The sequence below is a fragment of the Nesoenas mayeri genome (genome assembly GCF_963082525.1).
Source record: "Nesoenas mayeri genome assembly, chromosome: 1".
Taxonomy (NCBI): Eukaryota; Metazoa; Chordata; class Aves; order Columbiformes; family Columbidae; genus Nesoenas; species Nesoenas mayeri.
Window position 1 is genome coordinate 17,093,744 of NC_137541.1, and position 27,866 is coordinate 17,121,609.

The window sequence follows — 27,866 nt, forward strand, 5'->3', positions numbered from 1 at the left end:
AATGCTGAGAAACAGCACAAGGTGACACTTATTCATAGCAACTAACTCCTCCCCCTTGGACTGATCCCTGGTGACACCTTGCCAAGCAAACTGCTACTCAGTGTGGTTGACAGGGGCACAACTGGGTCTATAAGATCCAGGAATCCCACACTGCTCTATGGGCTACCCCCTCCAGGGCTGGGTCTTTGCAAGGGTCCCCTCGTACACACAGACCCCTGCATGGTCAGGTAATTGCAAAGTGCTGCTTCCCTTCACTCCACAGACGGATACAAAATACCTAAAAAGTTACTGCATATCAGTGAGTTACTGTAGATTGAGTGTGTGATTAAATTGAGATAACAGTGCACTTCAAAGCACTCACACGGAATTCCCGAGGTGCCATTTCAATGACTCTGCAGAAGCCCTGCCAGGCTGTGCTGCATAGCCTTCCAGCTCCATCCTCAGGGCCTCATGGTGAGCCAAGGGCAGTTCAGACTCCACCAGTTCTCATGGAAGTCCCTCCCATCTCCTTGGCCTTCAGCAGGAGAAGGCCAAAATGTCCATTTTGGGAGGTGCCATTAAACTTCTGGGAGTTTCGTGGTATGGAGGTGTTAGATGGCTTGAGCGAAACTGGGCTCAAGGAGCACCGTTGGGTGCAGGTTCCCCAGGGTGATCTGAGAGCCCCACACCACGGGGACAACGAGGCAGCTGAAACCCAGCTCAGGTGTGGGGCGGGCACAGACCTTGGAATGGCAGTGCTGTAACTGGGCATGCAAGCCAAGCCTTTAGAAACCTGGAAGGATTGAGGGGAGTAAGCACCGAGCAGCCTTGCCGAAGATGAGGTTTCCAGAAGTGTGGAGGCTCAGGCTGATTTTGACACAACCCAATCCCTACTGTCACTCATGGAGCGAAAACCCTGGGGATGGTTTCTGAAAAGTTACTGATTCTGTTTGTGTATAAAATTACTGCCACAACCAGGAACGTTTTCAGGTGGTGTTTGCAAACTCTGTGAGAACAACACTTCCAAAGGCAGGTGGGGAAGAGAAGGAGCCAGTGCTGGGTAGGACGTGCCCTCCTCTTCCCCAGCCGCCAGAGAGATCTCCCAAAGCTGTCTGCAGGAGCTGAGCAGCGCAGGGCTGGGGAGCAGGACACACTTTGCACCTCAGTGACCTCCAAGTGACTTTTGCTGCTTTACACTTTCATTTCCCGAGACACAGATATAGAGGCCAGCTATTTGTTATTTTGTGTCAAGACCATGGAATGTCGCTCTACTGCCAAATCCTGACTTCTTTTCCCAGATATCAATCACTTTGCACCTACCCTCTACCAGGAAAAAGAAATTCAACAGAAACAATTACTACTAATTGAAACCCTCATGAATAACTATTGGTGGAATTGCAGGGAGAGGTTTTTACAGTCTAGGCTCACATGTGCCTGTTCTGCAAGGGCTGAGCAGCTGCCCCTGTTACACCCACAAACACCTGCAAGGGCTCTGCAACCACATCCAAGCAGGACCAAGAAAAGGTAAATATTAGCCAGGCAGCCCTTCAGTGCTTTTCAGGAGATATTAGGAATGTAAATGGTTGCCACAGGCCAGACCAAAGTCTCTCTGAGGGAGCGGTAGATGCTGTGGAAGAGTAAGGACAGGGCAAATGTGCAGCAACACTTCTGTGCTCCTGCCTCTCGGCTTCCCACCCGCAATACCGCAGGCTGGAGCTCCACACAGGTTTTCACAGGATCGTGCCACATTTTATGGATTGATGTGACTCATGTTATCATCTAATCAGCCTTTTGCCTTATACAACCACAGAACATCATCCAGTCAGTCCTGCCCCAATAACATGGCTTGCACCTGAGCTAAAATTTTCCTTTAGGAAGGGAAATACGGACTTAATTTAAAGATTTCAAAGGACAGCAAGACCACCAGAATTGCAGGCAGATTACCATGCAAATTATATAACTTCACTATTAACAATATTGTATTTTATTGCTGATAAGAATCTGTCAAGCTTCAGTTTCTATATGTTAAATCTATGGTCTCATGTAGACTAGGACTTCCACTGATGATCCTCTGGATTTGGGTGGAAGAGGATGGATTTGGCCCCAGCAAGGATGGGAGTTCTCTGAATCTTCAGCCAGAATGCCAGGAAATGACTCATAAAGTGAACTATTTTTGCAGAGATTACCTTTTCTCATGGCATTTTACAAATTGGGTTCTGAGCATGTAGGAAATGACATGTTTTGCATTCAGACACAAGGAACATATTTTATGTGTTTGACTAGCACAACATTTTGAACTTTAAATGTAAAACCCTGGCATGCATTCAGCAATGGAAAATCTAATTTATTTCCCTGCCTTTTGCTGCTTGTAATTTTAATTGACCTTTTTTTTTTTTTTTAAATGGCCATACCCACTAGCACCAGAAATACATAGTACAGATAAACAACAGAAATTCACAGCTACAAATTCCTCATACCCTCATATGATACGTGTGTCTCCAGCACTACCTACCACATCCTTCACAAGTGTACAAGCCTGCCCACCAAAAGCACAATAATCTGCTGATACAGTAACTCATGTTAGTGTAAAAAAGTTGTGCTACATCTGGTTAACAATATTGCTAATCCAGTAAAAACTCCCTGACCTCAAGCTGAAAAGTAATTGAAACTTGCATGTCCATTGGAATGCTGGTTAAAAATTTTGGTTGTGGATAGCAAAGAAAGTGACTTTTTCACTTTAATTGCTTTTCTTCCTCTTAGAACTGAAGGAACCCCAGAAACTTTCTCAGTGAAGAAGAGGCTCCGCACTTATGCAGGAAACCACAGATAAGTCCTTCTCAAAATCAGAGCTGACAACTTGACTGTGGTCGTGTGCCCTGTGGTTTTGGTGTTCTGCAAGTTTTTCTGTGCTTAAGCTATGGCAGAACTTTTGATACGATGAAAATGCCATGGAAGGAAGGGCATCCAGCACAAATTGGTGATCTGAGAAGTATACCACAGTGCTGCTGGAAGTTGGCACTGTCCACTGCCTCCTCCTTGCTTCACCACCACTGACCTCTACAACCCTGCAGTACCTTCCACTATTAAATATTCACAATGCAATGCGTGACAAGGAAATGATAAAGTTAGAAATATGGCTAAATCTTAAGTAAGAATATGCGACTTGTTTTACGAGGAAACACTAAATTTTAACACGCTTTCTGCCTTGCACACTTGGCGTTTCTTTTTCAGTATTTACAGTACCCCCTCTGCCAAATATTTGCTTAACATTGCAATTAATGTTCTGCATTTTTCTTTACCAGTCAATGCCAAGCAATGCAAGAGCAGGGCTGTGTTGATCACGGACATTGTAAACAGAGCAACTCACTCTGAGCCAGCAAAATCCAAACTCTGGCGGGGCCCTCATCTGATCAACAGTGGCATTATCATAATCTTCAAGAACTGCATTGTTTATTTAGAAAATCTCCCTCAATCCCTTAACAAATTAGTCTGGAAGCCACCGGGAGGATTAACTTCAGAAATTCTCCCTCAGATTGCAATTATGTCTGCTCAGATGTCATGAGCGACAGACATTTGCATAAGTCATACCCAGCCTTTATTACTAATTGCATTTCCAGTAATTTGACTTCTGCTGTGCTCTGTCTTTTCCAACTGAGTTACAAAACCCAGCACTCGGCAGGGACAACCATGCCCCGGTGCGAGAGGTGCTCCCCGGCACAGGGTGTAATACCTAATACCTACCTAAGAATTTAATTGCCAACCACTTTTCCTGACCATTCAGATTAAGGAGTAAACGATACTGGATGGTATCCTGGATACTTTCAGGGCAAAGTCTTTCACTGTGGGTCCAATGACTAGAAGTTATGCCTAGCTGGTGGCAGCTATGTGGCTGTTGTCCAAGGAGCTGGCAATCCCTATTCAGCTGCAGGCATGTGCCTGCCTCATCAGTCACCGGCAGGGCTGGCAGCCTTGCTGCAGCCTGGGAGAAGACCCAGGGCTGAGTGAACAAGGTTTTCGAGGTTTTTGTGCTGGGACGGGATCCTCCCACCCGAGGGGCAGCGTGGCGGTGAGGTGGCACCGGGGAGCCTGCGCTGAGCTGCTACATGATGTTCCTGCTCACCTCTCGGTCCTGGGGGAACAGGGTGCTGTGAACCCAGAACTTCTAACCAGAATTAGTTCCCTTTATAGGAGAGAAAGCAGTAACCAGTGTCACCCATGTCTTCTGATGCAGTTGTCACAATCTGAGTGCCACTAAAATGCTGATAGCTGCCTTTTTTTTTGTCTCAGAGGCAATGGGGAGAGATCAATTACCAGTCCTGAATACAGAATAATTACATTTCCATAACAGGTGAATTTGCCACCATCAGAGAGGGTCTGTGTTTTCAGAAGGAAACAAGATAACCTATCTGTGAGCTCCACAGGCACCTGGCATAGGCCATGTGTGCTGTAGCCCGCAGGAGCTGTGTTCACCTCCGCAGCAGACCATCAGAGGCTACTGTATTACTGTATTTCATCCCACTCTATTCAAAACAAAGCACTTCACTAACCTCTTCAGTGCAGACCAGCATGACTACCACTGCCTGCAGCTGCCTGTGCAGCTCGTGCTACCACAGGGGTTTGGATTAAAGGGCAGGTCCTGCTTGCCCTCAGTGGGAAAATGTCAGTGGCCACCGGGCTTCCAGGTACCCACGAGAGCACCAGCATGCAGCCCTGGAGGTCTGCACTTTTAGGGTACAGCTGCATCACGCACTCAGTGACTGGTGGCTGGATGAAATGTGGTCCCAGCCACCTCTTGGGTGGGACAACAGAGGCGAACATGAGTTTTCAAGAGGGAAGTTTTGCGCCTGCATCCCTAAATCCTTCAAAATGCTCTGCCTCTGGCTGCTGCTAGGCACTGGCATGACACAGGCTCCCAGAATCAAACCAGAGGCTCTAGTAAAACAAAGGCAGTGATGAATGTTAGAGATTTGCCATAAAGATAAACCCAAAGATAATTCTGCTAATGAGTTTCAGGCATAATGTGTAAGAGAGTGAGAAAATGCCGGGGTTGTACAAGACTGAACACAAGAGCTCACGTTCACCACACGCTCAGCTGAAGCAGATGCTCCATGTGAGCACGGCAGGCTCCTGCGGAACACATCGCATGTCTAAGGCAAATCTGTGCCGTAGTTTTGCTGCAGTGTGCAACTGCCCTCTCCACACCTGCTGGTGGGTCCCGCTGCCTGCTGCACATTCCCCGCTTCCCCCAGCTCTGCAGCTGCCCCCCCAGACTGCTGCATCCCCACTCACATCTCCATTGGGAGTGCAGTGGGTTTATCTGTTAAGTCCATATATTTACCCACCTTTCTGCTGTCTCTAGACCAGAAGGTGCCATTGGACTGGAGATCTGGAAGGCACCTGCGCAGAAAAGTCTTTCAAGAAAAGAAACTGGCTTGACTTTTCTGCTTCATTTAGAAAATGGGGACAGCCCTGCTCCCTGAAAAATATCCAACAAACCCAAAATACAGCACCTCTATATCTCCAAGTCTGCCAGGTAAATGTTGCAATTTTTGTCTCAGGGCCTTTGGTACTGTATGTACATTACAGAAAATCTTTATCCTGAAGCTGCTAAACACCAAGCCTAATGTAAAGTGCTTCTTATTTCTTGCTTAGTGTCATGGGTTAAGCTGGGTGAGCAGCTGAGCCCCACATAGCTGCTTGCTTGCCTCCTCCACCGTGGGATGGAGAGGAGAATCAGAGGGGTAAAAGTGAAAAAACTCATGGGTTGAGATACAGGTAGTTTAATAGGTAAAGCAAAAGCTGCATATGCAAGCAATGCAAAAGAAAGCTTTGCCCAGAGGTACGTGCACCACCTCTGGGCACAGACAGTCGGTCTGTGATCCACGGTATGGAGGTTTTGTGGATGCAGACTCCAAATGGTGAGCTGTGCTGGCACCGTAGCACAGCAGTACAGGCACAGTTAAATAAGCCTTTGAGATTGGCTTCAGCAGAGGAACCCACGGGTGAGGGAGGGAGAAGGCTGCCCTCCCGCCCGCTTGCCCATCGGCTGAGCAGGCACACGGGGAGAGCTGCAGCACGCACCCAAACTACGGAAAATCAATTACAGCGCCAGTCTGAAAACAGAAACAGAGGGTGTTTTGGCACCTGGAAGCAGCTTTCAGCCAGTGGGTGAGGGATAAATCCTCCCCAGAAAGAAAGGTACTGGCAAATTCTAGTGCGTGAGTGGGCTGAGAGCTAAATCTCCATAGCATTAGGGCAGACTCTGGTGATACTCAAGCTCCAGCTTGCCCCAGATGAAGGCCAGTTAACTCAAGAGAAACCAGCACTTACCACAGGCAGGCGATTTTTGAAAGCATATGAGTCTGATTTAGAGCAACGCACCTCCTGCGCTTTGAATTCGCAATGCACCAAAGATCAGCCCTGAGCAGCCCTTATTTCTTTCAAGTTTATCGCTAACCGAATAATTTGCCTATTTTCTCTGGGGGCTGTCTTCAGGTTAAACACGGGTCTGGGCTCTGCCGGGTAGGAAGTGCACAGGGACAGAAGGCAGCAGGTAACTGCTAAATGCGACCGCCCTGGAAGGGTGGGCTACTGCCAAGTTAGTCCAGCATCTGAAATGGCAGTCACAGCCTTCTTCAGTCCAAAGAAACGCAAGGAAGGAGTAAAAGAATGGCAGGTTACTATCGATTATCAAATATGAGAAGAAACCTTAGCCCAGTTAAGGAAAAAGGGCAATGTTTGTCCTGAGCACCTCATCCTGGGAGCCTGCAGGCTCATGTCACCAGCAGAGTGGGGACACTCTGAGGCACCAGCATTTCTGCACCTTCTGCCCATGGAGAAGGATCCCACGCACACATGCTGCTCCGTCTTACAGTCATCACTTTTGTGAGTCGTTCTGTCAGTCATTCAGGTCTTTGTTCAGCCTGGGATAACATGTTTCTCTCTGCCCTTCTCAAGTTTTCTGTCATTTAGATAAAATTATCCTATGCTGCCTTAAACAGATGCAGAAGGAGCTTCTGCCTACAGAACAGTAACATCCTTAAGCTACTTTGATGTCATATATGTATAAGTAACATTTGAGATACACAGTATATAAATATACATGTAAATGCCCTCTATAATTAAAGGAATATGTTCATACGTAAAACGTTTTTATCTTGTGCCAAATGATGAATTCTACCCTGAGGTAAGGAGTCAGGTAAAACATTAACATAAATTTGATGGTCTATCTCAAATTCTGCACAAAATTGCATTTCTATCAGAAGTCCTGGAGAGTGGCTTGAAGTTTTCACTTAATTAAAAACACCATCCACTGCTAGGCTCATTAAAATCTCCTGTGCCAAGCACTTCCTACAATCATACATGATCCTGTATGTACAACGAATGCCAGATAGTTCATGTCATATAACTGCTAGCAAGCACTGTTACCATCAAACATCCTGGTGGTTTTCCAAACAAATATCAGCATGGCTAAACCTATTGACTGTCACACATGCTGGCAGGCTCAGGAGAACCAAAGGATAAGGACCAATCTCCACCAGAGGCTGACTGCACTCTCGTCATGTGGGAAGGAAGAACATTACCCAGACAAAGAGGGAGCTCACATTGTGCTGGCCCTTGCACCAGCTATTGTGTGAAAAAAACCAGCAGGTTGCTTCTGCTATTTTTTATCAGTTTTATTTGCCAGGCTGAAATGTCCCCCCTTCTCCTACCTTTTCTTTCAAGGTAACAAAAGAAAATCCATTCCTTCTGAATTTCTTATCAATACATATACCCCTTGAGAAGGCAGGTCACAGACAAGTCACCTTTAATTTAATACCTCCCACTGATTTTAATGGCTGTGAGGTCAGGATCCCGGAAGGTAACGCGTTTGAGCTAACAGAGTCAGCAAGTAGCTTGTGCCCTTGCTTCCCTCTCACTGTCGGCAAACATCTATAATTGCAAGAAGCACTGCTAACAGGTAAACTGATACCTTGCTACTGGGTGGCTGACATGACTTTCAATATACAACTGAAAGTCGAGAGTGGTTATAAAACACTCCTAGTTCACTTCTCCTCTCTTAGAGATACTAATTCCTTCTCCTTGGTGTTCTCCCTTCCAGAAATTCAACACAGAGCCAACACTTCTTTAGTACAACATCCCTTAGGCACTTCCACTGAAACCGACTGTGTCAACCGTTACCAAGGGAGGAACCATCCACTTCCATCACTACACGATAAATGAAACCACATCGCTTCCCTTCCTCCTCTGATATAATCCCTTTCATTACTACAACGTTTTACAGTGCTTGTACATACCAGGACTTGTAAGAAAGCACCAAATACTTGAGGTGACAGAGAAGTGGCTTGATGTTTCCCTGCAAACACAGTGGTGCAAAGCCAGCTCTGGACTCACCTCTTGCCAGTGAGGCTGCAGTGTCTGTCCCTTAGAGGCAAGGGACCCTCAAGATAAGCAGTTAATTATAAAACAACATTTTTCAACAATACTAAGATAAATATTACCAAGCACATTGCTTCTGAGCTGGGTATAGAAAATAATTTACAGGAGTCACTCCTACACTTCTTATTTCATTATTGTTATTATAAAACTAACTTTGTGGATGGTCGCAGCATCACCAGGATGCTGCAAAACTGTGTGTTGCTGCTGCAGAAGCTTCCCACCGGAGTTGCTCCCCTGCATCCAAGTCCCCACTCCTGAAGTCCAAATTCCAGGGATGCTCAGCCAAATATTGTCCACAGAGCTGCAGGTGCCAAAAATCACTCAATCTTTGCTCGTATCTGACCGTGACCAACTCGGATTGCAGGAACAGCTTGCAGAGCTGTGAAAACTCATCTAGGAAAATTTGCATTGGACTGAAGTGATTTAGATTATGTATCAAAGCCTGTTAGTCTTTCTCCTCAAAACCTAAAGATGAAAAACTAACCTCAGCTGTGATGAAATCAAATACTCCTTACGTGAATTACAGCATTATCTGAAAGCTCCAAAGAAGACCGGACCCTTTTTTGCTGGCTAGATGCTGTACAAATGCAGAAAGAAGGAAATAAACTGAACAGATTCTAGCTTAGGTTTTAAAAAGATACTTTAAAGAAATTTGAGAATAAAAGGAACTGGGAAAGAGAGATGAAGTTAAGACAGTACCTGACCCCAAACACTTGCTGTGAGCACAACAGGGAAGTTTTGATTTGCTATTTATTTCAACCTGCATCACGTGTCTCACATTTCCAAGGCAGGAGGAAAGGGTCCAGCTCAAAGAAGCTTGTTACTGCCTGAGGACACAGTGGTGAGTAGAGAGGACGGGCACAGATGTCATGACCCCAGTAGTAGGACAAGCAGCCTGGCAGCACTCAGGAACTGCTGGAGAGGGTCCAGCGTAGGGCAACAAAGATGATTAAGGGAGTGGAGCATCTCCCTTACGAGGAAAGGCTGAGGGAGATGGGTCTCTTTAGTTTGGAGAAGAGGAGACTGAGGGGTGACCTTATTAATGCTTATAAATATATAAAGGGTGAGTGCCATGAGGATGGAGCCAGGCTCTTCTCGTTGGCAAACAATGATAGGACAAGGGGCAATGGGATCAAGCTGGAACACAAGAGGTTCCACTTAAATTTGAGAAAAAACTTCTTCTCAGTCAGGGTGACAGACACTGGAACAGGCTGCCCAGGGGGGTTGTGGAGTCTCCTTCTCTGGAGACATTCAAGACCCACCTGGACATGTTCCTGTGTGACCTCACCTAGGCGTTCCTGCTCCAGCAGGGGGATTGGACTAGATGATCTTTTGAGGTCCCTTCCAATCCCAAACATACTGTGATACTGTGTGATACTGTGAAAAGTTAAATATGTCTGCATGGATTTTGCTGTGCAAAAAAAGGCACAGAAATGACACAGGAATGGACTGATGAATGGATAGGCAAAGGCGACCATATTTATTAAATAAAGAAAACCTGCTGATGGAGCAAAAAGCAACGTGAGTGAAGTATAAGAAAGAGCAAGTAAAAATACCTCTCTAAGGGTTTTTTAATTCAAGACATGGACAAATGAATAAAATGGATCTCTATGGGTATCTGGGATGACAGGTTACACATTTCAAACGGACAGCATCTGGAAGAGATATCTAAAAAAGAGCAAAGACCAGAAGCTACCCAGGCACACAGCAGAATGGGAGAAGGGGCAAGGAGCCCCAGGAGGACGCAGGCAGCCCCTGCAGCCCTGCTGCCATGGACAGGGCACTGCTGCAGAATGCCAGGGCGAGCTGGAGGCAGAAAGGAGGGAGGGGAGTCCAGAAGGGGCTGGAGGTGGGGATCAAACACAGCCTGGAGACAGGGAGCAGGGAGACAGCCCAGGGGAGCTGTGCCTGTTCAGGGCTGCACTGTGTCTGAGCGGAGCCAAGGGGCTGAGTAGTGATGGGATGAGGACCTGACACTGTGCGGGAGGATTTTGGAAAGAGTCAAAGGATGCAATATCAGCAAAATACTCTGAGTACATAATTTAAGCAAACTCATGAGTTTTGGGTAGCCTGTTATTCAAACATGTCTTAGCTGTGTCAAGTTTAGACACAGCATCCCATTTATCTTGGCACAACTCAAATCCCTAAATTGTCTCTGTCTTTTCAACCTCCTCACAGGAACTTTTCCGCCAGCTTTGTTAAAACATGAAGTAGCCAAGGAACTGCTTTACAAACAAATACCTGCAGTGGGGCGCGGCGGGCAGCCCGGCGGGCAGATCTGCAGAGCCGCCTGCGGCTGCCACGGCCCCGCAGCGCCCGCTCCTTCCTGCACAGCTGCTGCAGCACACGCAATCCTCAGACATACTGAGAGGCCCAAAAGTGCACTAAATATATACAGGTTGGCATATCCCCCCTGTGCCGTTTGCTCAATATTGTGAGCTCCCCTCTGCCAGCCCAAATGTAACCATTCTGGAATAAATACTTCTAAGAGGAAGGTGAAGACCCAGGTCTCTAACATGGACAGCAAAGGGCACAGTGCTGCTCTCCACGCAGTGACTCTGCTTTTTGTCACTTGTACATCATGTGAGTGGCAAAGCCAGTGAAGTCAGCGGTGTTGCTGGGCATGGCCCCTCTGCTCTCCCTCTCTGCCCTGGGTTTCCTCCTGTGCAGCAGGCACAGGCTCATTCCCCTTCAAAAATCTGGGGCAAAAGAAGAAAATGATGACAGGGCACACGCGTTAACAACAGGAAAACACCAGCTGCTAACACGGCTCACCTACCAGTCTGCTTAAACAGCAGCAAGCCTGGAAAATGAGGCAGGGGTTTATTTTTAACATCTGTGTCAGATCTCTTTGCCTTTTAAAGAGTGTTGTGGGGCTGCCTGGGGTCTTTATCTGCTCGGCAGCACTTCAGCGAGTGGCTCCAGCAGCTGCAGCTCTGCCCTCCCTCCTCCTCCACCCAGGAGCCTGAAAGCTGGAGCGTTCCCCCACTGCCCCAGCAAGTGCCGCTCAGTCTATTGATGTGATTCACTAAGAAATATGCAGACTATGGAAACATGGCATGTTGCAGTTCCTAAGGAAGAGCCTCACAGTGTCCACAGATGTGTTCATGGCGATACACCAAGTTTCTCTTCTGTTTCTCTGTGCTCTGGATAGTAGAGAGTATATTAAGTACAAAACTTATAAGTTTTAAAATTTTATTTTTTAACATAAAGTAACTAAATAAAAAGGTTTCTATTTCCTCAATAAAATATCCTTAGCCTGGGAGACCCTATCTACAAGTCCAAAGAAAATTTTAATCCTCTCATTCAAACTGCCACACAAACTGTGATGAAAGGATGCAGTGCTGGGAAATAAAGAACTTGCTGATCATATTAATCCTTCATCTTCCATTCAGTTTCCTACACCAGTATCCCGTTTCCTTTTTAACAGCCAACAATGCGCCTCTATTTCCTTATGCAACCCCTCATAATGCTATCATGTCAGACTTAAAAGCAGTGTTTCTCAGTAACTAAATGAATTCTCTAATTTTTGTTATAGATTATAAAAGAGCTCTGACATCTATCTGTAAACAGTGACACCATACACCCTAAAAGCCTGCTTTTTGGTTCATCATGAAATGGCTGGTTTGCACAAAGCCCCCACCTTAGTTCAGTCAAAGTGAATTTACTACTGTCAGCTACCAAGGGTGCAGCTGTGGGACATGGACCCCAGAGCTCACCTCTGAGTGCCATGGGCTGTGTTCAGCAATGCTTTTTGCATTTCTCTTGTGTATCTTTTCATATAGCAGACAAAAAAATTATTTAGTAAGATATTCCTTGATTAGTGAAAAGTGTCAGCCATTTAATAATCAAATTTTCCAAACCAGGGAAGCTTGTGCTAGCTAAACTGGTCATTTTACACAAGAAAAGACAGTTATGGGGAAGAATTTTGCTTTGCTTCCGAAAATTCCACACTAGGGGTTTGTAGTGACTACACTGAAGGCTCCTGCACTGCACAGTTCTTTAAAAAGATCCAAATCATTCAATCAGTTGTTTTAGATAACACTGACACTTGTGAGGGTTTAAAGAACTGCAAACTAAAATAGTTTCAAGTACCTGAAGGTATCCCTGGCAGTACTTCTGAAAAGAACGTACTAGGTCTGATTTTGCCTTCCTGAGACAAAACTCAAAAGCCCTCAGAGGGAATTTTTGTCCCAGGCAAGGTGAGCAAGACCAGAACCACTTGTGCAGAGCTGTAGCAATGTGCCTGGTTAAAGAAATGAAATTCAGGTCAACTGCATGCATTGGGACAGAGCTAGATGACCCACGTCTCTCTTACTTTGCAAATAACAGAGTTATCACCAACACGGTGAGTCTTACCTTATTGTAGTACTGCACCTGGACCGAGTGCCACTGCCCATCGCTGACCCCTCCGGGAACGAACGGTGCCACCGTAGTGGTTGTCTCCCCTGCAAGGGCAGGCACAAGGGAAGAAATAAGACAACATCACTGCAAACTCCACCACGCACTAAACCGAAACATGGGGAGACCCTCATCTGGCACAGGACGCAGCCGTCTTACTTCATCATGGTGGAATCTGGGTTTTTGTTGTGCGAGACAGTAAATATCCCCAGTGTCACAGAATTATTCTGGTGCACAAATACAAAAATAGCTTCTGGCACATTTGGTGAATTATGTTATTTCCTTTTATGATTCTGCAGAGTGCAGTAGCAGATGCAGCTATTGATCAAGCAGTCAACTGAGGAAAAAATGTAAATGAATTTTTCTGCATTTGTGCCAAAAGCAGCACTTTGAGGTCTAGTGATAAGAGGAGTATTGTGCCAGGACACTTTGCCAGGGAAGGGAAGCTGACTCGTCCTCAGAATGGAGAAACTGAAATCCAGAAGTACTCTAGTATAAAACCCATGGATGGTAACCTCGGTCCAAGCAAAATTTTACCAGTGATTAATGAAATTATCGGCAGCCTTTCAGTATTTAAATTTGAGAGCAAGTCTTTGCCGTAGTGTTGGAAAGCTGAAGCTTTTAAGTTAGGTCTGACTCAGCAGAACCAGCTCAGTAGCCAGGCATATCTTTTCCAAGGTAGCAGCAAAATAAACATTTGTGTTGAAAGTACATAAAAGGCCTGGCACGGAGAAGGCATTGCTAGGTTTCGACTTTTTTTTCTCTTTCCTTTTTTTTTTTAACAGTTGGAAAATTCTACATAATAAACCACAGGAAAAATAACTCTCTCCCGTAGGCTAATAAAGTTCAGAGTATTGTTGAGTTTAAAACGTACTTTCTACTCTCTATTTGCAACAAATATTATTCCCGTGTCCCCTACTCTCCTTTAACTCCCACCCTATATACTTCTGTTATTTAAACAATACAGATTTCAGCTTAGCTCACTTGACTTCTCGCTGTGATGTTTTTTGTCATTTCGTGATAAAAAATCTGTGGTAAAAATGAGGGTTTTTATTCAGTTATCAAGTTTCTGCAAAAGGAAGATCAGCAGTCTCCAATCCTTTTGCTTTGCTTACTGTGAAAAAGTTGTTGCGACAGGTAAAACAATCAGATCAGATGTCCAAAACTTTTACTGTTCGTTAAAAGCCACTTAAAACTATAAAACATAAACCATTCTCCTTCCAAATAAAATACCATTTGCAATATACAGGACCAGACTTGCTCTCAGGTGCAACAGTGCAAATCTAAATTTAGTTTCACGTATTTTAAAAGAGTTCCTCCACATTTAAATGCATATAAGTGCAAGTAGAATTTATTTTTTCTCATTTCTCCTCAGGGTGCCTTTCAAGCAATTTGGTTCAAGTTTAGACAGGCGAAGCAGACCCGCAGAAGAAAGCAAATCTCTTCAACTGCAGCATGTTATTTCACTACACTAATCCAGTCAGAAGCCTGCCTTAAAATCTAATTTGGACATCTTCAAGGTAATAAAGGGGCAATGAAACCGGATATCTTCAACCCAAAGGGTCCAGATATGCACTTAAGCATCGCTGGTAGATCGATGGGGTCACACAGGATTTAACATGGGGTCTGATGGCAGCAACCATCACTGGCGATGAGCGTGCAACACCGACATGGATTGCGCCTCTGCTTCTACTGCTTTACTGCTTCCGATGCCTCACTTTGCACCACAATAAAGAGTTGAGTAGAGCCCACATGCCTATCCTCAATACGGAGAATGGGAAGTAACAGGATTACTTCCCCAATTTGTGTCCAGTACAGAGGTACAAATGTCTCACTTGACCTACACATTCCCCCACTTGACCTACACAACAGCTTTTCCCAGATATTTATTTCTGTCCTGATGGAAAACATCCCCTAAACCTGTGACAATGAGGGGTTGTCTGCCCTGCTTAGATTCAGTAAAGCCACTGAAGCCTTCCTGGACTCACAGACCAGCTCCTGGGCTGAAGGAAGAACATGAGTGGTCCACCAAGAGGGACTCCAAGAGCCTCAGCAAGCTGGCTGAAGTCCACGGGGTGACTCCTGGTGGCTTCAATGTGCTCCAGCCATGTAGTACAGCTGTGTGCTAACAGCTTCACCTGCTACCCCGTCAGGGAAATTAGCACAGCTGGGTATAAGTTCTTGGATGGAACTTGGGCTTTTTCAACTCTGGAAAGACTCTTCTGTTGAGGCTGGAACTGTCAGGGTTTGTTATGATCACACTTTCATCAGCAAGAGCTTTGCCACTGCCGGGGCTGATTTTCTGGAAGAAACCTCTCCCCTGAGCTCCACTTGCTTTCCCATCTCTCTCCCACAGGCACCAAAGGACACTGGCTTTGTCCCAGTGCAGACAGTGAGCAAATGCCAAAGCCTCTGTTTCTTGTTTCCCAGCCCACCGTAGCAATGGGTGGACAGCTCAGCTCCCCAGAATTCCTTGTGGGATACAGCTTTTTCTGGAGGAATGTGCTTCTACTGCGCAGCAGTGGATTCTAGCGATGGCATTGCTCATTATCAATCCCTAACGAACCGCAGGCAGTTTTCACTTGTTTGCTAGCTTTTCATTTGGCTTGCGTGTATTTTTTAGATAACGTTTATGCACCTATTTTCACTGATGACATACTGCAAAAATATATAAACACGCAACGTTTATCACAGTGTGATAAAATGAAGTCTCATTTAAGCAAACATTGGCTCAGAGGCCAACTTTCAGGCTAGTGCCAATCTTTTATAGTAGTCATAAACTCCAGCGTTTACAACTGATACGCTGACAAGCTCCCGCCTACAACAGCGAGCGTTACCACCACAAACCGCTACAATCTGGAGTACTTTCCAACACCCTGCATCAGTTGTTCACTGTACAATGTCAGCTGGTTACTCAATTAACAAGGCAACAAACAGCTGTATTGAAGTGCATTTCCAAATCGGTTAAGGTCTCCTGACCACGAGCAGAAATGCTCGACTCGAGTGACACATCACCTGCAGAGAACGTGAGCTGGATCTGCTCCTCGATGATCTCCAAGGCAATGAAGTCGTGCTTCTCGTTAAAACGCCCGTTGTAGAGGAGGAGAGCGTTCCTCTCCCTGGTCGCAAACCTGGAATGCAGAGACAAGGGGTTAGCTCCTGCTCAACGGCTTACGAATTAAAGACTGACGGTCAAGTTGCCCAGAGGAAAAGCAGCATTATAGCAGAAAAACAAGCCTTTGCATCTTTTGCAGATAGAAAATTATAAAATTGAGCCAGCAGCAGGATAAATCTACTCCTTCATAATTGAGAGAGGTAAGCAAGATGGAAATTACAGAAATCCACTCTGCAGGGATCGGCTGCGGATGCTGACCCTCCCAAAGGGTAAAACTGGGCAGACACATGATGCAGCGTGAGTATCTGGCACTTGCCAAACAGTAGCACTTACTACACTTTGCAAACAGTTTGAAAACTAGAAAGCATTTTCACATCAAAGGGGCGATACTTGCTGCCTGCTTCCTGTCTAAATGCTACAGGGTACAAGGAGAGTTATCAACAGATTAAAAAGAATCTGATGGAGAGACAAAGGGAAAGGAAAGATAAGAGTTACTTTAATAATGCCACATAGACCACCAGGGTTCATCAATCAACAGATCAGTCAATCGGAGGAAGGAAAATAAACACTTAAATGATTCCACTAAATCAGTGCCAATGGGTGGTTTTTGGTTTTACTTTTCTTGTGCTTCTCATATGGGATGTTTCACACCTTTCCTGTTGAACAAGAGGCAACCCCACTTTCAAAGATGCCTAATTATTTTGTCAGCAAATAACTTTTCTTGCAAATTTCTGAGTGGTGTGTCTTTTATAATTTTAAATTGAATCCTATTATCTTCGGGGATTTGCACACAGCTTTCATCTACTTCGAAATGCAAAAAAACTATTGCACTTCACACAGGCATTTTTACAACAATTAATATTATATGAAGAGAGAAAGAGAGAAACCATGGGAATTTCTTGTGTTTCCAAATGGCAGTGTAGTTTGATTTTGTATCTTGAACTTCAGGAAATACGCTTGATTTAAATTAACCCGCTTTTCCAACAAATGAATCAAATGCTGAACACAGCTAACGAAAACTGCCTTCCATGGACAGAAGAAATGATTCTTGTGTCTCTCATGTCTACTAGCAAAGACTCTCATGTGATGAAACAAAACCCACATTCAGAGAATGTGAAAGAAGCAATATTTGGAATATCAAGGTCTGGTATTTGAAATAAAATTCAAAACTAAAAGAATGTTTTCTAACAAAAGTTGTTTGTCATACATACGTGTGTTGTGCATCAAACTGAATAAAGACCTTTCAGAACCAGGACCCTGAATTGAAGCTAAATGGAAATGGGAATTCTCTATTCCATACATTTTTTATTATTTTTGAAGGAAAATGCATTATTCTGGTTCAAAATACAGAAGTCGAAATTTTGACATTTCCAATAAAACATAAACTCCAAAGAATATCTGTCATAGTCCGTTAAAATATTAACATTATTAAGCTATTTTTTATACTTCTTTACTCCGCGTGTGCTCAGCTCCATTCTTTGCCACTAGTCAAAAGCATCCTTTGTATCATGCTAAAAGTTAAAACACTTCTGCTCTTGAACTTGTCTGGTTATCACCAGCTGGGGAAAAATACCGGTTTTTAATAGAAGGGATATTTTTAATCTGAAGACAGCATAGGAAACAAAAGACACTTTCTTAGAAAATTCTGAATAGAGAGAAAACCTGTCCACTGATAGTGCCTCTTGGAGTGAAGGAGTAGCAAGTGGTGGAAGGAAGCAAGGAAGATGTATAATGTTGGGAGAAGAAAAACATGCCTGGTCAGTAACCTAAATACTTTACCAAAAAAATCATATTTTAGTTATGAGACTGGATAAGGCGAACATGCTGCCCTTTGTCAGGAGTGGGCCATGAGTCACTTGAGGCTGAGGGCAGCTACAGACCCTGGGATTTTACAAATGTTTTCCATCTGCACTGAAGGATAATAACAAGTGCAGATAAAAGAGAACTTCAGGTATGAAAAGCTAAATGTATCGTTATCCCAGACAGTGTAGGATGAACCCCATGATGGTCTAGACATTTCATAATCACTCTGGGTGGACTGAAAAGTGTTCAGCTCATGATTACGACTAAATATACCATCTTGGTTTTAAAGATGGTGCAGAAAGCATGGTGGAAGCACTACCTCGCTACAGTAGTCTGCTGTCTCTCAGTAACCCCCACACAGAGCATTTGAGTCACTTTAACTTCAAGCACCCTATGTGTCACAGATCTGCTCCTGAAAGCCTGAAAAATGACACCACGTGGCTTCGGGGACAAGCCAAGGGCAGTGCAGGTAATTTATGCTGGCAGCTAGCCCAGACTGCTCCTTTGTTTGCACTCACTGTAAGTCTGACAAGTCCAACAGAGCCTTTTGCTCCTCAGCTTTTCTAAAATGATCTCCAGAGGCGCACCTCTTCTCTGCCTTGGCATGCAAACCACGTCTGTGCTTTCTGATTTAACCAAAATGCCAAGATTCTATAAATTTCATTCTTTCGGATTAAGGCAGATGAAGGATAAAATGGATAAGCTGCCTAGCTCCTGACAGATGTAAACCACCAGGTAACCGTTGGGTGCTGGATGGGACGTGGTGTCCTCCCTGAGCACTTTCTCTGGACAGACGCACAAACATATTTGTTGTTGTGGCTCTTGTTGTTCCTGTCAACAAATCCCCAGCCTTGCCCTTTGGGGTTGGGCTAACACGTTTTGTGCTATTTACTCACAGTCAACCGTGAGAGAGAACCAAAGGTCAACCCTGACCATCTAAACCATGGGAAAAGCTGCAAACCCAGCCCCTCTCAGGACAAGAGGCGTGTGTGCACCTGGAGCTCTGGCTCCACGGCACGCAAGCCCTATGCCTGCCCAACATGTCTTCCCCAGAAGAGGGTTTTTTCCCCTGGGATGGGTAAGCCAGGGGAGGAGAGCCCTGCTCCATTCGGAGTGGCCACCACCATCGCTTCCCTCGCCTCCCTGAGTGTCCCCATGGGAAAAGTGACAGCCACTGCAGGCGAAGATTGATCAACGTGGGGATGTTGAGGCAGACGGGATGGCGATGAGGCTGGTTGTACCTGGTAGCTGGGATGGGACCAGAAGCAGGAGCTGGGTGCGAAGGCCAAGAGGAGTGAGGTGAGGAGCTGGGACAGCTGGGGTTGTCCCAAGCACAAGGCTGGGAACCGATGGAGAGCAAGGACCTGAAGAGGACCAGCCTGTGCTCAGCCACTGCCCAACAAGACCAGGTCCTCTCACAGACTGGGAAACAAGAGAAGGGAAGAGTGCTCCCAAATGAGAAACATGAACAGGTTGGCTCTGGAGTCAGCCTGAAAGTCAGGAGGCCAAAAGCTCAACTAGTAAGAGTGTCAAACTCACCATCCACCCTTGTGCCTCTCCAGCCAAGGGCTGCTGAGAGGTGGCCAGAGAGGCCCTGGTGTCCCCTCTCTCCGTGCCATTGCCCCCAGCTGCAGCAGAGAAAGGTCAGGAGGTGGCATCCTAGCAGCATCCTCAGTGGGGCAGAAAATCAAATGCTTTCAAATAACACAACTGTGCCCAACTTGCAGGAGTCACTGTCAGCAATCCCCCAGAGTGACTTGTACACGTAGGTAACTTGGTGGGTGACAATATTTAACAAGCAGCCCCTGAAGTTTAAGCGGAGAAGCCACCAGCCAGAGAGCTCTTCCCCACTGGGACTTACATGAGGGAGACGGTGAAGTGGAAGCGCTGCCGCAGCCCCTTGAAGGTGATGAAGGACTGCGGGGGGAAGCTCCTGGTGGTCATCTCGCAGTACGGCCGCTCGTATTCGCCCGGCGGACACTCACACTTGAAGCCGCCGATCAGCAGGTTCACGCAGGTTCCTCCGTTCTTGCACACCCCTGGAGCGCAGCGGCCGGAGCGTGCGTTCACCTCGCAGTACTCTCCTGCAAGGGGACAAGCAGACGTCAGGGACACTTCACCCCAGCAGCAAGCTGTGATGCTCAGAGTGGTTCTGCTAAAGGTTAAGCTACTTCCAAAGTTCTGCACCTGACCCGCTCTGCAATCAAGGCACAAGCCTGTAATTGCAGGGGGTAAGGGTGCTGCATCGTCTTTCAAGTCTGAATTTTCAGGGGAGTGCGGGATACGATCTGCTGAGCAATCCTGTTGCAAATACCCAACAACGCTGGCCCCAGTTTTCAGATTCCTTGGCTGCTGCCAGACCTGGTGATAACTATAAAGCTGGTGACAGACAGATCTATATGGGAGGAAGTAACATCAACAGTTAAAAACTTACACACTCTCTGTCAACCAAAATATGTGCAAATTGTTCTGGCGTTTCACTATGGTTTGGAAATTGTGTCAACAGATAAGTGTTTGCACTTCGCCTCGAGCGGAATTTGGCTTTGCTGCCCATGGCAGCGGCAGGGCACGGCTGAGCTCGCGACAATGGTTGCAAAATGTTTATAGAAAGAATAAGCAGGATACCAATGACATACATATTGCTTCCACCTTTTCCCATGTATCCTGCAGGTGACAGCCATCTTCTGAACTCTTCAGAGACGGGCACAGTAACTCCCCGCAGAAATTACAGATTCTCTGTATGGGTTGCTGAACCTGTTTTCCCCCCAAATGCTTTTTCTTTATTAACTCAGAAGTCTGTATTAAGGTGTGTTAAATGCAATACTAAAGAATGAGGTGTCTTCCTTTCTATGTACGCCATAATTTTTCTTGTGTTTGCCAAAAATCTGAGAGTGAATCACAATTGTAAAATACAACATACGAAAGATATTCACTTCAAAAAATCTGCTGTGGTTGGGACAAAAGCAGCTGCTGAATTAATCATTGTACGGGAAGCTAAACCCTCTATGTGAGTTAATTAGTTAACATTTATGTTTTGGCATGTGTCTTCCTAAGGTATAAAGCATGTTCAGATCCTGCATGTAAAACTCTTCAGAGAAACTGAAGATGGCATACATAGCTGAATTTTACCCAGTAACAGTGCCTGACGAGTAAATGTAGAGCAAAACTACTCAACACAACCAGCTGAAGGAATGAATGTATTTGCAACAGTTTGATATTTGCATGATTACTCACTACCAGATTATACAATCACATTAATTCAAGCTCAGTTAAAACCGTGCAAATGCATTCCTGGAGGAAAGTAAAAGCAGCAGGAGCTGTGGGCAGTGACTCACAAACAAAGGCAAATTAAAGCAGAAAGTTTTGCTCCAGTCACTGCCCCCGCAGCCCTGCTCCCACGGGTTCCCACGCCAAAGCTGCCCGTGCTGCCGCATCCAGACCTGGACGTGCACCTCTGTTTTACACCAGGTTGTATTTTGCAACGGTGTGCAGCTGGTTTAGCCACCGCTCTGGGGGCAGTGATCTCTGAGACAAGGTGAGGTGGACAGCCGAGCCATTTTGGCTCTCCAGCTTTGCTGCCTCTCTCCTCTCACATCAACATCATATGTTTTGCAGGCAGGTACGATTTATGCCAGCAAAATGCAGGAGCAAATACAAGAGTGCGGGACCATGCTGCCAGCCAAATGCACATCCCATCCAGGGGGGCTCAGCTCCGGAGGACCCACCTCTGGTCCTGCTCCGTGCTCCCCACATGAGCAGAGCCACCATACAACTGCCTCCCGACCAATGCATTTGTCTGTCTCCTGGCAAACAACAGACTGGGGTGTTTCAGTATATTTGAGAGGGATGTGATACAAAGAACAGGGGAGCTGAACACATCTCTCTATAATAATAACTCTTGCAGTTAACAAATTATTAAATAAATCTTTCCCGTCATCCTAGAGGGAGTGCAACCCAAAACCTCTCAAGTAATACACCATGTAGCTGAGAGTTCAGCTTCAGGCCTGTGCTTAGAGCTTTTCTGATTCAGCACTGATGTTCCCATATTCATATTCTTCACTTCAGTGTATTAAGTTGAAATGCCGTGAAAACCTTTTGATAAATATCATCCTGTTTCCATTTATTAACTGTAAGTATCAGGCAAGATTATGTGAATACACCTCCCATAGTACTTTAAAATGCTCTACAATGTGTTTCTTTTGTCAGAAATTATATATATCATCCAAGAGGGAAAATTCCCTCAGTGTACTGGATGTGCAAAACAAAGCATGCACACACACTGGATGCACTAAGAGGACACTACAGAAAACACTTCTTGATGATCCGCTGCACAAGCACAGCCCATCCCCCTTAACACACACATATTGTGTACCAAAACTCTCAAAAAAATGGACAAACACAGTTTCTGAAGAAAGATTAAACACAGGCTTGTTGCTTTAAAAAAAATCGTAGGGTATTTTGTGAAATAACTCTCCAACTCAGAGAGGAATGCAATCTTCAAGGCTTTCTGAAAACAGAATGATATATTTGGCAAAAGTAAATAACGCTCAGGCTTGAATACATAGCAAGAAAAAGGAGCGAGCTAAAAGGAGAGATTCCCGGCACTGTAGCACGCTGTGGAAATGCCATGGCAATACGGAGGTGGAATATAAAAGCCTAAGCTGGAAGCCACTGGTGGTTCTGTATTAATTCTGCAGTAAGAATGTACAGATCACTTGTTTAGATACCTATACAGGCATCCAACTATTTAAGAGAAAAGAATGGTTACAGAAACGTTGTATTGAATTATGTTTTGACTGCTTTTCATTGTGATACTTAAGTAATTTAAAAGAATGTAGTTCAACTTTAAATAAGATCCTTTGTCCTATATTCATTTAGCTGTAGCATCATTGATGTCCCAGTTACTAAAATTATTCTGAATACTCTTTAGTTTGTAATGTAAATGAGAACTGCATTTAATGCATATTCTTTGATGTTGAATTTTCATATTTTATGTGCATTTACCAAAATATATGAAAATAGTAGTTTTGAAATCTCTACAGTAACTCCAAGATATCACTGTGCTTCAAAGCACATAGGTCTACTAAGAAGCTTGATAAACCCCTATTTATCCTTTTTCCCCAAGGTAAAAAAAGTGCCTGAAATTATTTAGAAATGTGGCATTTTTGGCGTTATGAAGTAGCTATGTGAGCAAGTATTCAAGGCAGGGCTTTAATCAGGGGCATCCAACTAACCCTTTCTGTCAAGACAACACACCTTTGTTTGGTTCTCGGGTTTGCCACTTCCAAGGGCGGCCACCTCACCCCGGACACATCTCCACCCCACAGCACTGCTCTGAGGCCTGAAAAGTGCCCTCAAAATTGGAACGGAAGCCTGCATGGATGTGAAGGACAGGCTGTTTGCTGGCTGGAGTCCGGGCTGGAAGGGAAGAGCTACTTGAGGAGCTGAAAAGGGAAAGCTGAAGGGATCTGCATCCGCCAGCCCCGGGGATGAAACGCTCCTGGGTGCCCGCCCGCAGCTCAGGGTCGGAGGGATTTCTCGCATTCTGGTGGGAAAAAATAGTACAGAAGGAGGGAGAGCTGCTGTGCAGCGAGGGTCTGGAGGGTGATAAGAGCACAGCCCGGACACTCACCACACAGCCTGGAGTGGGTCTGCAATGCTAGTGGTGCTGACATGGCTCACCCCCTCCCCCAGCCCGCAAAACTCCCCTTCGCTCCTCATGGCATTTCCTTGGCTATTATAATTTCATTTTAAACACTGGCCAGCATTTTAGGAATCACTTAAAAAACTGCTTATTTATCACAACCTTGTGAAATCCAAGCAGGAGATGTGAAGTTTAGTCCCTCCAGCTGCTATATCTAAAGCATGCACTGTCAGATAACACAGGCCACGGCTGCCTGTTATCTGTCGGCAGATTCCTGCGCTTCAAAACAATTCTGGTCCTAGCCAGCAAATGGTTCACTGTTACAGGACAGTAGCTGATCTTATTTGCTCTCAATTAATATTGATGACTCTTAAAACTACAGGCCCTGTGGTTTTTACACAGCCCTTTATGTAGTGCTTCCTGGTCTTGGAGCTCTTGAGATCACAATGTGGTAGTTGCTTTTGACACGGCTTCCTCCTCTCAACCATCATGTATCTCTTTTTCAGTTTTAGGACTAACTTTACAAAGATGTTAATCATAAAATTTCTCCTATTAATTTTAGGTAGGTGAGGACACTCCAGTATCAGGTGTAACATAACCAGACCAGGCAAAGGAAAAGACTGGCTAGAAGATCTGGTCCTCCTCTGACCTATTCCAAACAAAGTAATGGAAGAGTTCAATGAATAAATAATCAATGATGATTGAAAAAGTGAAAAGAAATACAAATATACTATTTGAAAAATGAAAAACTAGCCTCACAATTGCAAATACCTTGTGAGCTCAACACTATGGGTTTCAATCAGCACATTGGTATGCATCAATGAGCCCGGCTTTGCAGAAATCTGCCTGTGGTTTTGTTGGTGAGTTGCTTGACCTTGTAAAGACAGACAACGTATAATGTTGGAAAGCTTGCTGGAAACAACATGATGCCATTAGTGTAAATACAGAATTACTCTACACTTCAGTTTACTGCAACATATTTCTACAATATCTCTGTTTAGGAAATAGCCCTCAAAAATTTGTACCATTCTCCAATTGTTTTCAACTGAAATACTACATTAAATACAGCTACATTTATGTGAAGCAGCAGACCTGCACTGATGTTCTTCTTTTTTCCAGTTTTCCTAGGCACATGTTAATTTTTCACTCAGCGCCTGTAATTGTTTGACTTGAACTGATTCTTCTGTCCTTTCCTTCATCCTGTCATTTGCTCTAGATACATACTAATCTTGTCCTCCACATCTGTACTTGCTTCACCTGAATGGAAAGCATTTTGAGAAGGTGATTTAAGGAGCCAGCCTAAAACAATGTACTTTAAAGTAGAAAGGAGAAACTATAAGAAATAGGGCAACTAAATTCTTCAAAGAATTCCCATTGACCCATTGCCCTAATAAAAGAACAACTGTCATTAAAAAAGTATTATTTTCTATCTTGCGCATTACGGGAAAAATCAATGCTTCTTTTCCTCTAGTAACTAAACCGCTACTAACCTAAAATGACAAATGGCACTAAAGCAATTAGTGCCCTAAGTAATAAGAAGGCTGTTAAAACAAATTAGCTGCAGAATCAGCCTGAAAATCTCTACTGGGACAAGAGATAATGAAGTTGGGATCTAACACACCCACTTTAGAGGTGGTTTCATCATAGTTCAGGCTGAGTGGGAGTTACCATAGTTCCCTCCTTTCCCCGAACTCCTTTCACTTTCCTCCCCCTCCCATGTGTTGGCACTCAATGTAATCCTGTAGTCGACTGATTTGTGGAGCTAAGATGGCAAAACACCATTCACTTCTTTATTGTAGGGTTAGTGATCTTCTGATCAGGTTCCTCCTAGGACTGATGGATGAATAGCACAGCAGGCACAAGGGAAGGAGGCAGGACCACGCACCAGGGATAAGAATGAAGGAATGGTCTTGGAAAGGTTTAACTGTTATGGAAATACAGCTTTAAGTGTACGCTCACACGTGAGTGTAGTGGTTCATGCTTGACTTAGGTGAAATGGATCAACGGCTTCAGTAGATAACCCCCCCCTCTCCACTGCCTGTGAAGGGATATACTGCAGGAAAATTTGCCTAAAATGTAAGTGCAAGTCAAATAATAAAAATGAATGTTGGATTTTGCCAATAGAGGGAAACTCACAACTTCAGGGGCTCTGTGGTGCATGAGCCTACCCTCAGAGCCTTCTGGGAAAAATGAGCCTAATCTCCTAGCAAATGCCACTTACCAATGAATCATTACACAAATAAATGAACGAGCAAAAATCTACTGGTTTTGTGAGAGAGGTTAGAGAGCGATTACCCAGAAAAAGTAACCAACTCATTCTGAATGAAGGAGAAGCTGGATCAAAGAGAAGTTGGAAGCCACTGGTGTACTAGTGACTGTGATTAATTAGGGGACAACTATACCCATGTACTATTTTACGCAGATGACTCAGAAGTCCTATTTGAAGAGCAGAGGTAAAATCTGGGTCCCTTAGAAATCAATGGCCAGACCCCTCGTGCCACTTCAGAGAGGCTGCACAGATGCGTTCATCAGACTCAGTACCAACACTGACAGTCGTCACTTCATGATGTTCCTACATTACGCTGCTGCTGTGTTCGAATTCGAAAATATACTTTGGTCTTTCCTTTTACCTGTTTATTTATGTTTTTAGAATTGGGACTGATCTAGAAAACTTAGTATCAGCCCCAACACTCTTACAGAAAGAAACACCAGCTTAAGGTCCATTTTGGGGTTTCCCTCCTCCCCATTGCTTTTTTACTCTTTTTGCCATTTTCTGCACTACGAAGGCAGATTATAAGAAACAAGCTAAACTAAAATAATACATAAATACATAAACACACACAAGCACTCATCAAACACAGAGACATACACTCACACTGTTCAGGAATAAACCTCAGTGACTTGTAATCACAGCTGTCTTCTGTAATTTAAGTTGCTAGCTGTTCCAGATTTAACAAGATGTACTTGCAAGAAAGTAACCTGTATTTAAAACAGTAAGCAAAACAACAAAAACATTCCTCTCACACACTTTATATATAAATAGCTTGCCAAGTAGCTCTCTGAGGTGATAGAAAATGATCCCAAAACAAGATACTCAGGAAATCAGTGTTTTAAGTTTTCTGTGGGCATAAGCACTAAGCTCTGAGCTGGTGGGAAGAGAGGGTGCAGAATTCCTAGTGCTCTCTTGGTTATTTGTATCATCCCTCTCCTTTAGGATCATCCTTCTGTCTTCCCTGTGCCTTCTTCCACAAAGTTCCCTCTGGGCATCCCTGATAACTCACAAATCAGATTTCCAAAAATCATGGGACTGGGCCCATAAAGGTCATGAGATCTTTAATCACGAGATGCTCCAAATAATGAACATGGGAGGCTTTTTATTTTCTTTCATTTGCCTCTGAAGCTGTGGGTGGCATCTGCTGGCCCCAAGGCATGTGAGAACTTTTGGTGGTCAAATTCTACCCCGAAAAACATGACTGAAACTGGCTTCTCTGAGGGAGCTCCCATTCCCACTCCTACCCCAACACGAAGATGCTACTCAACCCTTCTCATCTCTTCTTCCCAACAGGGTCCTTGGGGACAGCGTCTGCACCATGGCCACTCTTGGGTCCTGAAAGCTCCTGGGAGGAGGAGGACCATGATGAAAAATGCCCTGGCCAAACAGACAAGGGGAAGGCCAAGACCCCATCCTACCTCCTGAGCAATCAAACTAAACCATATTTTACAAAGGCCAGAGCAGGGAAGGGTCCCCATCTCTCAAACCGATGGCACTGCACAGGCATGGCAGCCACTGAAACAGTACCCAGCCCCTGGCCAGTCCAAAGCCAGGCCCAGGATCCCACACACAGCACCAGCCTGAGCAAAGATGTTCCTCTTCTCCTCCCCTTCCCCCCTTCCCTGGTTACAAAACAAAGCACAACAAAAGACACTCTGCAGGAATGGGTGGACAAATGAATGATTTGGGACTTTTTTTTTTTGTGGTTTTGCATTTAAATGAGAAGGAATAATTGGGGAAAAAAGAGACAATGCTGAGGAGGATTAGCGATATTTGGGGCACATCTGTTAGAGAAATGAATTAGTCTGTGGATTCCAGAAATCATGAGCACATTCTCAAGATGATATATGCTCAATCTGAATGGTCGCTGGACCTTCCTTCAACTTCCACCAGTGCTGGCAGGAACAGAGCACAGAGAAAAGTCACGACCAGGTCCTCAATACCTGTGCTGTCTTCCTCATATGGTTGTTGAGGATTAAAAATTCTCAGTCATTCAGCTTCCACTCTGCCTAGACCAGACAAGCTCGCCTTTCACTGTCCAGCAGCAAGGCCAGGAGTGGTGCGAGCACCAGAAGCGGGGCCAACACTTACCACAAGTATTGTGAGTTTTTTCCTATGGCGCTCTGAGGAGCGAGGAGCCAGACCCTACAGTAAAACAGAGGTGCACGCAATGTGCCCGGTTCTCCCCGACGCCTGCTCCCATGGCACGGGAT

General features: G+C 44.9%; 1 protein-coding gene across 1 annotated transcript in view; it reads right to left on the reverse strand.

Moving 5' to 3' along the window:
* The window catches only part of CELSR1 (cadherin EGF LAG seven-pass G-type receptor 1), a gene marked incomplete at its 3' end in the record, with an annotated part of 168,072 nt that overhangs the window by 55,155 nt on the left and 85,051 nt on the right, over positions 1 to 27,866 (reverse strand). The window contains exons 3-5 of the mRNA XM_080363807.1: positions 19,599 to 19,821; positions 15,835 to 15,950; positions 12,778 to 12,866 (exon numbers count right to left, since the gene is read on the reverse strand). Coding sequence (XP_080219933.1) covers positions 12,778 to 12,866; positions 15,835 to 15,950; positions 19,599 to 19,821 — 428 coding nt within the window. The remainder of the gene's footprint in view (positions 1 to 12,777; positions 12,867 to 15,834; positions 15,951 to 19,598; positions 19,822 to 27,866) is intronic.